We start from the raw sequence: 13,730 nt of genomic DNA on the forward strand, positions 1-13,730 counted from the left end.
GCGCCGCCTATATATCCTGTCACATAATGGCTAGCATCTGCATCTGCAACTGCAACGTGACAGTTGACATAATAACACAATTAATTTACAATTAAAATATTGTCACAGAGTATTTTTTTATATTTGTTCCTGGAATGTGGGAATTGCTGGATAAGCCGGCATTGATTTCCCATCCCGAATTGCCTTTGGGAAGGTGCTGGTGAGCCGCTTTCTTGAACCACTTCAGTTCAAGTGGTGTAGCTTACCCACAGTGCTTTGAGGGGGGGGAGGGTGGAGCTCCAGATTTTTGACCCAGCAGCAGTGAAGGAACGGCGACATCAGCCCAAGTTGGGACTTGGACAGGAACCTGCAACTGGTGTTGTGACTGAATATTATGTCACCAGGAAACAAGGTTTGTCGGTCTGACATGACACCCGTGCAACATTGTTTGGAGCAGTGGGTGAATTAAAATTAAAAGATTGAACAGATGAGAGTAGCTTTTTGTCAGATAAGAGAATCGAGGGATTTGGAGCAATTTTGGTGATGATGTTCAGATACAGATCAGCAATGATCTAATTGAAGGGCAAAACAGGTTCGAAGCTTCCTCTTCTCATTTGAATATCTTTGACGTGTAAATTTAAGTCAAATGAGTAAGCAAAACAGCCGAAGGTCTCCTACCCGCTCCCTGCAGCTTGCGGGCTTATCATTGCCCCAATAACTCCATCAGTAGCGAGGGTGGCCTTTAGTGGTTCCGATTCAAACCAGTGATTTAGAATCTGCCAGAAAGGAACCACAGACAGTGAGTTGGCAAAGCACAAATATCCTTAGCTAGGCCTGGAACTGATTCCACTGATATTCATTTCACATTCAGATATTTATAGCTAACAGATTTAGTTACTTTTTTCTCTCCCGCTTCCCAATGTTGCTGATCCACATATAGACACAGGAGGGATTATAGATTTGGGAGTGGATTGTTAATAGTATCTTCATTATGTTGTTAAGATGCACAGGCAAAGAGTAAAGTTTTAAAAGTTTACTTATTCGTCACAAGTAAGGCTTACATTAACACTGCAATGAAGTTTACTGTGAAATTCTCCTAGTCGCCACACTCCGGCGCCTGTTCGGGTCAATGCATGTAACCAGCACGTCTTTCAGACTGTGGGAGGAAACCGGAGCACCCGGAGGAAACCCACGCAGACACGGGGAGAATGTACAAACTCCACACAGACAGTGACCTAAGCTGGGAATCAAACCTGGGTTCCTGACGCTGTGAAAGGGGGGGGGGTGGGGGGGGGGGAGGGGGGAGGGGGGGGGGAGAAGGGGGGGAGGGGGGGGAGGGGGGGAGGGGGGGGAGGGGGGGAGGGGGGGGGGAGAATGCATTATCACTCCCAGGAATGGCATTATAATTTAATTAGCTAAGTTTCCTTTTGATCTTTTATTTGAGTCACAGTGTCCCCACTATGGGCTGTTACACCTTCCACTTCAGTTTAATTTATTGATTACTGTATTATTGCAATGAGAATGAACTGAGACACTGCAGCCTTAAGGACTCAGTGTTTCATGTGTGTCTACATTGTGGGAGAGTGCACGCTCCCCTTTTTAATTTTCTTATGGGATCGCTCCTTAGGTTTTGGCCGCATTTCAGCCCCAGTCTCCTGATATTCAGCCACCTCGTTTAGAGGGAGGGAGAGGCAGGGGGGCGGGGGGAGGCAGGGAGGAGGATACCCCCTTGTTAGCCTGCCTCCGGGCCTGGCCAAGGTGGCTATTAATGGATCCAGGCAATGGGCAATCAAAGGGGTCATCCGCCATGACTGCCTGCCTCTCTTCCATGGCTATGTCCATGGCCGGGTGTCCATGAATGGGAACATGCGGTATCCACTCGTCCATGTGTGGCCTTCCCTGACTGGTGGGCACCAAGGGGGCTGGAACGCTTCATTAGCCCCCCAAAATAAGGTTTTACTTGATTCAGTAAAATTGTTTCTTAGGGGATGGCACTGCTGCCTCACAGCGCCAGGGACCCGGGTTCAATCCCAGCCTCGGGTGACTGTCTGTGTGGAGTTTGCACGTTCTACCCGTGTCTGCGTGGGTTTCCTCTGGGTGCTCCGGTTTCCTCCCACAGTCCAATGATATGTGGGTTAGGTTGATTGATCATGCTAAATCGACCCTAGTGCAAGGGGATTAGCAGGGTAAATATGTGGGGTTACTGGAATAGGGCCTGGGTGAGATTGTGGTTGGTACAAACCCAATGGGCCGAATGGCCTCCTTCTGCACTGTAGGGATTCTATGATTTTGATTTGATTTATTATTGTCACATGTATTAACATACAGTGAAAAGTATTGTTTCTTACGCGCTACACAGACAAAGCATACCGTTCATAGAGAAGGAAACGAGAGAGTGCAGAATGTAGTGTTACAGTCATAGCTAGGGTGTAGAGAAAGATAAACTTAGTGCGAGGTAGGTCCATTCAAAAGTCTGACAGCAGCAGGGAAGAAGCTGTTCTTGTGTCAGTTGGTACGTGACCTCAGACTTTTGTATCTTTTTCCCGAAGGAAGAAGGTGGAAGAGAGAATGTCCGGGGTGCGTGGGGTCCTTAATTATGCTGGCTGCTTTGCCGAGGCAGCGGGAAGTGTAGACAGAGTCAATGGGTGGGAGGCTGGTTTGCGTGATGGGTTGGGCTACATTCACAATCTTTTGTAGTTTCTTGCGGTCTTGGGCAGAGCAGGAGCCATACCAAGCTGTGATACAACCAGAAAGAATGCTTTCTATGGTGCATCTATAAAAGTTGGTGAGAGTCATAGCTGACATGCCAAATTTCCTTAGTCTTCTGAGAAAGTAGAAGCGTTGGTGGGCTTTCTTAACTATAGTGTTGGCATGGGGGGAACCAGGACAGGTTGTTGGTGATCTGGACACCTAAAAACCTGAAGCTCTCGACCCTTTGTACTTCGTCCCCATTGATGTAGACAGGGGCATGTTCTCCTTTATGCTTCCTGAAGTCGATGACAATCTCCTTCATTTTGTTGACATTGAGAGAGAGATTATTGTTGCCGCACCAGTTCACCAGATTCTCTATCTCATTCCTGTACTCTGTCTCGTCATTGTTTGAGATCTGACCCACTACGGTGGTGTCATCGGCAAACTTGAAAATTGAATTGGAGGGAATTTGGCCGCACAGTCATAGGTGTATAAGGAGTATAGTAGGGGGCTGAGAACACAGCCTTGTGGGGCACCTATGTTGAGGATGATCATGGAGGAGATGTTGTTGCCTATCCTTACTGATTGTGGTCTGTGAGTTAGGAAGTTCAGGATCCAGTCGCAGAGGGAGGTGCCGAGGCCCAGGCCACGGAGTTTGGAGATGAGTTTCGTGGGAATAATAGTGTTGAAGGCTGAGCTATAGTCAATAAATAGGAGTCTGACATAGGTGTCCTTGTTATCTAAGTGTTCCAGGGTTGAGTGCAGGGCCAGGGAAGTGGCGTCTGCTGTGGATCTGTTGCGGCGGTAGGCAAACTGTAGTGGATTCAGGTAGTCCGGGAGGCTGGAATTGATTCGTGTCATGACTAATCTTTTGAAGCACTTCATAATGATGGATGTCAGAGCCACCGGCCAATAGTCATTAAGGCACGCTGCTTGGCTTTTCTTAGGTACCGGGATGATGGTCGTCTTCTTGAAGCAGATAGGGACCTCAGATTGGTGTAAAGAGAGGTTGAAGATATCTGTGAATACCCCCGCCAGCTGATCCACGTAGAATCTGAGTGCACGTCCGGGTACCCCATCTGGGCCAGTCGCTTTCCATGGGTTGACCTTCAAGAAAGCTGCTCTGACATCTTCAATGGTGGCCCCAGATACAGGTTCATCCAGGGCTTCCAGGGTGGAGGGCATGCTCTCGCTGACCTCTTGCTCAAAACGGGCGTAGAATGCATTGAGCTCATCAGGGAGGGGTGTGTTGGAGCCATTGGAATATGATTCTATTCTACGATACTTTGGTTGCAATGTGCCTTAGGGGGCTATTACTTTAAATTACTTTGTTAATTTGACCTTTTGTCTATTTGATGGCCAATTTAAGGAGGTTGCACTTTAATTTAACTTGTCAATTTGTCAATTTGATTAATTAGCCCAGTTTTTTCACCATCATAAAAATAGAATATAAACTGGGAGACTGGGGGAGATGGCAGTATGCTGAGACAGAACAAAGTCAATAAACTTTCTCAGTGAGGAAAAGATCTGTTAATGTGGATATCTATCTGATGGGAACGGCTTCAAGATACAACTGCCAGTAAAAGAAGCAGAATTTTAGCAATTTTAACCATCAGGCTTCATCAGTGTCAGTCCATTTCTCACTCAGGACTGGGCACAGAATGATTGCCAGAAGGGTGGTATGGTGGCACAGGGGTGGCACAGTGGCTAGCACTGCTGCCTCACAGCGCCAAGGACCTGGGTTCGATTCTAGCCTTGGGTCACTGTCTGTGTGGAGTTTGCACATTCTCCCCGTGTCTGCATGGGTTTCCTCTGGGTACTCCAGTTGCCCCCCACACTCCAAAGATGTGTGGGTTAGGTGGATTGGCCGTGGTAAGTGTGTGGGGTTACAGGGACGGGGCGGGGGAGAGAGCCTGGGTAAGATACTCTGTCAGAGAATCAGTGCAGACTCGATGGGCTGAATGGCCGCTTCTGCATTGTAGGGATTCTATGATTCCAGTGGTGGGCAGGTTCCTGTAGGATGGACAGAGCCTGCAGTGGGCAAAGACTGGGGCTTAGTGGAACCCTCCTGCTTTTCCTGGCCTCAAATATTTTTCAGACACTAAGACCTCTTCCCTACTTTCGAACATCTGGTGGGCCCAGAGGTTAGGGTGAGACAGGTAGGTTATCAGTTTGTCCAGTTTCCACTGCTTTGAGAGAGGAACAGCGCAAAGTTCCTTCTCCTGATCTTAGTGCAGCCTCCCATCCATTGACTCTGTCTACACTTCCCGCTGCCTCGGCAAAGCAGCCTGCATAATTAAGGACCCCACGCACCCCGGACATTCTCTCTTCCACTTTCTTCCATCAGGAAAAAGATACAAAAGTCTGAGGTCACGTACCAACCGACTCAAGAACAGCTTCTTCCCTGCTGCTGTCAGACTTTTGAATGGACCTACCTTGCATTAAGTTGATCTTTCTCTACACCCTAGCTATGACTGTAACACTACATTCTGCACCCTCTCCTTTCCTTCTGTATGAACGGTATGCTTTGTCTGTATAGTGCGCAAGAAACAATACTTTTCACTGTATACTAATACATGTGACAATAATAAATCAAATTATGGTGGGTCCATGTTGAAATCAGGCACTGTCTTCTCTTCCTGTGCCTGGTCCAAATTGCCATGTGAATCTTTCTTCCCCAAGCACAAAATTGGTGGCAGTGGAGAAAAGAATTCCAGGATCGGTGTGTGGTGTAACCTTGAAGCAGCAATTTCATGAGAGAATGATAACCTTGTGCACTTACTTTTGATATTGGAGCAGTCAGTAACTCATAAAACTGTGGGATGTGTTTCCCCAGCTTAATACCTGTGAAGATAAGAGATGAGATGAAGAATATACATGGACAGGAGAACCAGGCCCCCTCAGGCCTACCTCAGCACAGTCAATAAGATCGTGACTGATCCTCAACCTCAACTCCACTTCCTTGGCCAAAATTCACATCACTCGATTCCAAGTGTCCAAAAAAAATCAATCGATCTCAGCTTTGAACATACTTGATAATTGAGCACCCATAGCTCTTTGGGATTCCAAAGATTCACAACCCTGGGTAAGATGCACTTTGGGACAGTTGGTACAGACTCGATGGGCCAAATAGCCTCTTTCTTCACTATAGGGATTCTATAGTTGAATGATTCCAAAGAGTAAAGGCCCATTCTACCTGATCTCGCGCCATAATATTGGCATCTCAGCCCAGGGATCAATAGTTTGAGCCTTTGTTTCCTTGGTAACTCAAATTGGAAAGGAGGTGGCCTAGTTGTATTATTGCGAGACTATTAATCCAGAAACTCAGTTTACATTCTGGGGACCCGGGTTCGAATCCCGCCATGGCAGATGGTGGAATTTGAATTCAGTAAAAAATATCTGGAATTAAGAATCTGCTGGTGACCATAAAACCATTGTCGATTGTCGGAAAAACCTATCTGGTTCACTAATGTCCTTTAAGGAAGGAAATCTGCCGTCCTTACCTGGTCTGGCCTACATGTGACTCCAGAGCCACAGCAATGTGGTTGATTCTCAACTGAACAAGAGATTGATTGATTCTCAATTCTGAACAAGGGCAACGAGGGGTGGGCAATAAATGTTGGCCAGTCAGCAATGCCCAGGGCCCACAAACGAATTTTTAAAATCCTGATGTTGTGTTAAGCAGGACTTACTAATGGGGCAAGATCTCTTGAGGTTCCACCCCTCTGCTAAGAGAGCCCTATTTGAGTGAGTGTCATGAACCATAGAACCATTGAAAAGTTACAGCACAGAAGGAGGCCATTCGGCCCATCCTGTCCATGCCAGCCAAGGAAATGGATGAGGGGGCTATTTATAAAGCTGTATCTCTTCTGTGATCAAGATCACAAAATATTAATACTGATTATTGTGATTTTTTTGTGATTTCAAGCTCAAACCAAGGCCAAAGCAGCTTATCTGATTGTTCCTGTCATTTGTATAACCTCACATTGGGCACATTTGCTGCCGCATTTGCCTAAAAATGGTGTTACCACACTTCAAAAAGCATTTCATCAGCCCCCAAGCACCCTGGCTTGGCTCAGGATGGTAAAGAGTTCTGTGCAAGTACAGCCATTCTCGTTTACCTGTCTGTAAGAGGGGTTTCACAGTACGTAACGACCGTATCCTCTGCCTCAGAGAGCTACTGGTTAGCGATGGGAAATCCACAGGCACTGCATCCAGTAATGGTTCAACAGCTGTGGCCATGCGGTTGATGAAGGCCTCGTACTCAGCGTACGCCTAGCAAGTAAAGCACAACTCACACTTGGATTACCGAAAGCACGGAACAGGACCATTCAGTTCATCACAACAGCATTTAACCTCCCACTGGAGCAATTGTACACAAACATTCCCCTCGCTCCCTGAGGAGTATCAGACCAAATCCAAGGCATCTACCCATCCTGACATGCCCACTACTCAACCCTGGCCTACTGGCCTCCATAAGGCACCCTCCAACCTGGTTCTTCGTGACCGCACAGTACGGGAGCCATTGTGGCTCAAAAAAGAATTTGGTCAACTTTGTGGAGTTTAATCCGGACAAATGTGAGGTAATGCATTTTGGAAGCTCTAATACAGATGGGAAATATACAGTAAATGGTAGAACCCTTAAGAGTATTGATAGGCAGAGGGATCTGGGTGTACAGGTACCCAGGTCACTGAAAGTGGCGACGCAGGTGGAGAAGGTAGTCAAGAAGGCATACGGCATGCCTGCCTTCATCGGCCGGGGCATTGAGTTTTAAAATTGGCAAGTCACATTGCAGCTTTATAGAACCTTAGCTAGGCCGCACTTGGAATATAGTGTTCAATTCTGGTCACCACACTACCTAAACGATTGTGGAGGCTTTGGAGAGGATACAGAGAAGATTTACCAGGATGTTGCCTGGCATGGAGGGCATTAGCTATGAGGAGAAACTTGGTTTGTTCTCACTGGAACGACGGAGGTTGAGGGGCGACCTGATAGAAGTCTACAAGATTATGAGGGGCACGGACAGAGAGGATAGTCAGAAGCTTTTTCCCAGGGTGGAAGAGTCAATTACTAGGGGGCATAGGTTTAAGGTGCAAGAGGCAAGGTTTAAAGGAGATGTACGAGGCAGGTTTTTTACACAGAGGGTGTTGGGTGCCTGGAACTCGCTGCTGGGGGAGGTAGTAGAAGCAGACTTTTAAGGGGCATCTTGACATATACATGAATAGGATGGGAATGGAGGGATATGGTCCCCGGAAGGGTAGGGGGTTTTAGTTCAGTCGGGCAGCATCGTGGGCGCAGGCTTGGAGGGCTGAAGGGCCTGTTCCTGTGCTGTAATTTTCTTTGTTCTTTGTTCCTCTAAGCTGTAAAGATGACTATTGGCTATTTGAAGAGGTTGAGGAAATAAAGGATGAGTGTGAGAGGACTTAATAGACAGAAAGAACAAATTTTCATTTATATAGCATCTTTTCATAGAAAATGGCCCTGACCTGAACTTGCCCCAAAACATTTCACAGCCAATTAAATACGAAGTGTGGTCGCTTTTATAATGCAGAAAACATGGCCGCCAATTTACGCACAGCAAGCTCCCACAAACAGCAATGTGATCATGGCCAGATCGTCTATTTTCAGGTGCTCGTTGAGGGATGAATGTTGTCCAGGACACCAAGGGGGGAAACAGCTCTACTCTTCTTGGAAATGGAGGCACGGGATCCTAATTAACAGAGATCTGCAGAGGTCAGGGGTCTAACTAACCCATTCTCTCTACCTCCCCTTCAGCAGAAGTCTACTCTAGGGTTTGGGTTAGGGTAGGCATCTCTTGTTGGGTCTACTCCTAAAGGTTTCATCATGTGACCTCCCACCTCCAATCTCCCCGCCCGCTCAACCTTATCACCAATATTCATTTAACTAAGACATAAATGGTGTTCAAAGAAGAGGAAATAACATTTTTTTAAAACACTTTTTTCCTCTTAATGGGGCGGCACGGTGGCCTAGTGGTTAGCACTGCTGCTTCACAGCACCAGGGACCCAAGTTCGATTCCTGGCTTGGGTCACTGTCTGTGTGGAGTCTGCACGTTCTCCCCGTGTCTGCATGGGTTTCCTCCGGGTGCTCCGGTTTCCCCTCACAGTCCAAACGGCATGCTGGTTAGGTGCATTGGCCATGCTAAATTCTCCCTCAGTGTACCTGAACAGGCACCGGAGTGAGGCGACAAGAGGATTCTCACAGTAACTTCATTGCAGTGTTAATGTAAGCCTACTTGTGACACTAATAAATGAACTTTAAACTTAATTCCTCTCTGATTTTTCCCCAGGGCAATGTCCAGGAGATTATATTTCAATTCTTGGAGACTCCACAACTGTCTCGAGCCTTTGTGTCGCAAGATTTTGGGAGAATGACTCAGATGGCACAGTGGTTAGCACGGCTGCCTCACAACGCCAGTGACCCAGGTTCAATTACAGTCTTGGGTCACTGTCTGTGTGGAGTTTGCACGTTCTCCCCGTGTCTGCGTGGGTTTCCTCCGAGTGCTCCGGCTTCCTCCCACACTCCAAACATGTGCAGTTATATTGATTGGCCATGCTAAAATGCACCTTCATGTCAGGGGGATGAGCAGGGTAAGTACGTTGGGTTATGGGGATAGGGTATGGGTGGAATTGTTGTCAGTGCAGGCTCGATGGGCTGAATGGCCTCCTTCTGCATTGTAGGGATTGTATGATAAATGGTAAAGAGAAGGTTCAAAAGGTGAGAGAAAAAGATGATGGAGAGTAAATCTCCCGTCACTCTCAGTTACCTGTGCATCTTTCACTGAGAACTGTGCAATTTGCTTTTGAGTTTCTTCCATGTTATTGCCCATTAGGAGTGATCGAGGTGGTTTCCCTCCAATCCCATCTTCCAACATGGGTGTGAAAGAAGCTGGGTTCCGGGTGTATATCTTTAGTCCGTGTTTCTGTCACAGGAAAATAATATAAATTCACACTTTGAAGATTATTTTTCCCATTTTAACCCAACTGAGCTCAATCAACACATACAAGGAAGACACTATAGTGAGATTTTGAACTGGGGGAACAAGTGAAGGAATGACAAGATTAGGATATAGATTATGAGGGGCAGTCTACAAGATTATGAGGGGCATGGACAGAGTGGATAGTCAGAAGCTTTTTCCCAGGGTGGAAGAGTCAATTACTAGGGGCAGAGGTTAAAGGTGCAAAGGGCAAGGTTTAAAGGAGATGTACGAGGCAAGTTTTTTACAGAGAGTGGTGGGTGCCTATAACTCACTGCCAGGGGAGGTAGTGAAAGCAGATACGATAGTGACTTTTAAGGGGCGTCTTGACATATACATGAATAGGATGGGAATACAGGGATATGGTCCCTGAAAGGGTAGGGGGTTTTAGTTCAGTTGGGCAGCATGGTCAGTGCAGGCTTGGAGGGCCGAAGGGCCTGTCCCTGTGCTGTAATTTTCTTTGTTCTTTGAAAAGAGTAATGGTGTGACCACAGCAGATGGTGGTATTTGATTTCACTAAAACAATCTGGAATTAGGAGGGGGGCTTTCCGGCCGCGCTCGCCCCAATGCAGGAAAATCCCACCCCAGGTCAATGGATCTTTGCACGGTCTGTGTGCCACCTGCTATGAAGCCGGTGGCAGGCGGGATGGGAAACTTCCACCCTAAGGATCTAATGATTACCTTGAAACCATTGTCATACAAACCCATCTGGTTCAGTAATGTCCCCTTCGGGAAGGAAAACTGCTATCCTCACAGGTCTGGCCTACAGGTGGCCCACAGCAATGTGGTTGACTCTTAACTGCCCTCTGAAATGGCCTAAAAAGCCAATAAGGGATGGACCACAAAGAATTAAAAAAATACTTATCCACTTGATAATTTGTCTTTTTTGGGAGCGAGCTAACTGGAGTAGTTGGCACATTAATGGCACTGTCCAATGCAAATCTATCTAATTTCTACCATTTGGGTTGGTACAGTGGCACAGTGCTTAGCACTGCTGCCTCACAGCACCACTGCTGCCTCAGCCCCCCCTCACCCCCAACACTAACGCTAATTTATCTTGCCAATCCACCTAACCCGCACATTTTTGGACTGTGGGAGGAAACCAGAGCACCCGGAGGAAACCCATGCAGACATGGGCAGAACATGCAAACTCCACATAGACAGCTAACCCGAGGCCGGAATTGAACCTGGGTCCCTGGAGCTGTGAGGCAACCGTGCTAACCATTGTGCCACCGTGCTACCCAGTGAGCCACCTGTGAGCTGTGATCATTGAGGGGAGCAGTTGCAAGGGTGACTCGACCCCCAGGCCAGGGCTGAGGAGGGCTGGGCAGGCGAGGGTGAGGCTCACGCTGGTAGGCGGGCCACCATGTCACCAGGGGGTGGGGTGTGATGGTATTGGGGGTGGGGTCCACAAAGAGGGAGAGCATGGGGCCCCCAAAAGTATAATTCCACCTCTGCCAATATGCTAATTATAGCACCCCAACTGCAGACATTGGCTGAGATCTCCTGACTGGGCCCAGATCAGTAACCGAGTTGCGTGTGTACAACCTCACCAGGTTACACCTTTCCCCGCTGGGAACTTAAAATAAATTGATATTAATTTAAATTATAATTTTTAAAAATGAAAGTTGCCTCACCTTCAGCTCCAACTCTTTGTAGATCTGAGGTCTCAGCAAACTTAGCACGTACGAGGCTCGTGAAAACTTAAAACCTGCAGCGATCAAAGACACGGCATCAGATACCCAAACTGTGTGTGGATTTTTAAAAGGGGCTGTCATCCCAGGCTATGTGAGGGCAGAATTACACACTCCACTTCATCTGAACAAAATTATTTCCTGTATTTAAATATCAGTGAATATAAAAACACTAAATCCATCAACATAACACACCCATCACTTTGGAAGAAGTTACAAGACAAGGGAGTATCTAATGAATGGCAGAGCACTAGGAAGCTCAGAGGAACAGATGGATCTTGGGGTACTTATTCACAGATCCCTGAAGGCAGCAGAACAAGCGAATAGGATACAAGTCAAGTTTATTTATTAGTCGCAAGTAAGGATTACATTAACACTGCAATGAAGTTACTGTGAAGTTCCCCTGGTCGCCACAGTCCGGCGCCTGCTCGGGTCAATGCACCCAACTGGCACGTCTTTCAGACTGTGGGAGGAAACCGGAGCACCTGGAGGAAACCCACACAGACACGGGGAGAATGTGCAAACTCCACACAGACAGTGACCCAAGCCGGGAATCGAACCCGGGGTCCCTGAGGCAGCAGTGCTAACCACTGTGCCACCATACTGCCCATACGGGACACTTGCCTTTATCAGTCATGGCATAGAGTATAAGAGCAAATAGGTAATGTTAGAATTGTCCAGAACATTGGCTAGGCCACAGCTGGAGTACTGTGAGCAGCTCTGGTCACCTCGCTATAGGAAGGATGTGATTGCACTAGACGGGGTACAGAGGAGGTTCACCAGGATGTTGCCTGGGATGGAGCATTTGAGCTATAAGGAGAGACTGGATAGGCTTGGATTGTTTTCTTTAGAGCAGAGAAGGCTGAGGGGGACATGATTGAGATGTATAAGATTATGAGGGGTATGGACAGGGTGAATAGAAGCAGCTGTTCCCCTTGGTTGAGGGGTCAATCACGAGGGGGCATAGTTTTAGGGTGAGAGGCAGGAGATTCAGGGGGGATTTGAGAAAACATTTCTTCACTCAGAGGATGGTGAGAATCTGAAATGCACTGCCTGGAAAGGTAGTGGAGGCTGGAAGCCTTTCAAACTTTAATAAGTAGCTGGATGAGCACTTAGAGTTTATTTATTCGTCACAAGTAGGCTTACATTAACACTGCAATGAAGTTACTGTGAAAATCCCTGAGTCACCACACTCTGGCGCCTGTTCAGGTACACAGAGGGAGAATTTAGCATGGCCAATGCACCTAACCAGCACATCTTTGGACTGTGGGAGGAAACCGGAGCACCTGGAGGAAACCCGCACAGACACGGGGAGAAGGTGCAGGCTCCGCACAGACAGTGACCCGAGCCATGAAGTTGAACCCGGGTCTCTGGTGCTGTGAGGCAGCAGTGCTAACCATTGTGCCACTTGAAATATCATAACATTCAAGAATATGGGACAAGTGTGGGAAAATGGGATTAGCGTGACTTAATTATTGTCGGTGCAGACTCAATGGGCCAAAGGGCCTTTTCAGATGACACAATACCTTTTTTGTATTTACATTTAACAATTGTAAATTTAAAATCCGAGGTGGATAGATTCGTGTTAACCAAAGGGTAATGAGGATCTGGGGACAAAGCTGATCATATGAAGTTAAGAACATAAGAATTAGGAGCAGGTTTGGCCCATACAGCCCCTCAAACCTGCTCTACATTCAATAAGTCCTAATTGGCTAACTCCCATAGCCTGACACCAAAACGGGACATAGTTCTTCAGCTAAGTCTCAGAATGCTCAGTATAATAGCAAGCGAGGTTATTCACTCTTAATTCCAAACACTCCTGCAATAAATGACTAACATATTTCCTAGCCCATCATTTAAATGGGCGACAGTAGTGGGGGAGGGGGAGCAATAATCAGGTGGGGACAGTCGGGGGGGGGACAGTTGGGGGGGAACACTCATGGTGGGCAGTGGGGGTGGGGGAGGTGGGGGGGGGGGGTTGCCTTGGGGCAGTGCAACCGGAAAATCCCGCCCATAGTGTTTGGGGGAAAAACAGTCGCAGGATTTGGAAGTTTCAGTGTGAGATCTTGAGCAAGATTCAGGAAAGGTCTCTCTCACAATGAGTTTGTGAGAGTTTGCAGGTCTGGACAGAGGGCCACAAGATGGCAGGGTCAGTAAGATGGGCTGATTAGGCCTTTCTCACCTAAACCAATATTATAACTACAATAAATAAATGCTTTTGCGTTTCCTCTCGGGCGATGGACAATATTGGCACGACCAGCATTTATTACCCACCCCCCAGTTGCCCTCAAGGAGCCGGTGGTAACTTAGTGTGTCTGCCATAGCTCAGCAGGCAGCACTCTGGCCTCTGAGTCAGAAGGTTGTAGGTTC

At 47.4% G+C, this 13,730-nt stretch overlaps 1 protein-coding gene across 2 annotated transcripts in view; it reads right to left on the bottom strand.

Moving 5' to 3' along the window:
- Window positions 1–13,730, bottom strand: part of pyroxd2 (pyridine nucleotide-disulphide oxidoreductase domain 2) — a 96,717-nt gene that overhangs the window by 25,181 nt on the left and 57,806 nt on the right. For both annotated transcript variants that reach the window (XM_078223109.1, XM_078223108.1), the window contains exons 4-8: window positions 11,304–11,377; window positions 9,457–9,612; window positions 6,792–6,945; window positions 5,453–5,514; window positions 658–755 (exon numbers count right to left, since the gene is read on the bottom strand). In XM_078223109.1, coding sequence (XP_078079235.1) covers window positions 658–755; window positions 5,453–5,514; window positions 6,792–6,945; window positions 9,457–9,612; window positions 11,304–11,377 — 544 coding nt within the window. The remainder of the gene's footprint in view (window positions 1–657; window positions 756–5,452; window positions 5,515–6,791; window positions 6,946–9,456; window positions 9,613–11,303; window positions 11,378–13,730) is intronic.

Source organism: Mustelus asterias, chromosome 11 (assembly GCF_964213995.1).
Source record: "Mustelus asterias chromosome 11, sMusAst1.hap1.1, whole genome shotgun sequence".
NCBI lineage: Eukaryota > Metazoa > Chordata > Chondrichthyes > Carcharhiniformes > Triakidae > Mustelus > Mustelus asterias.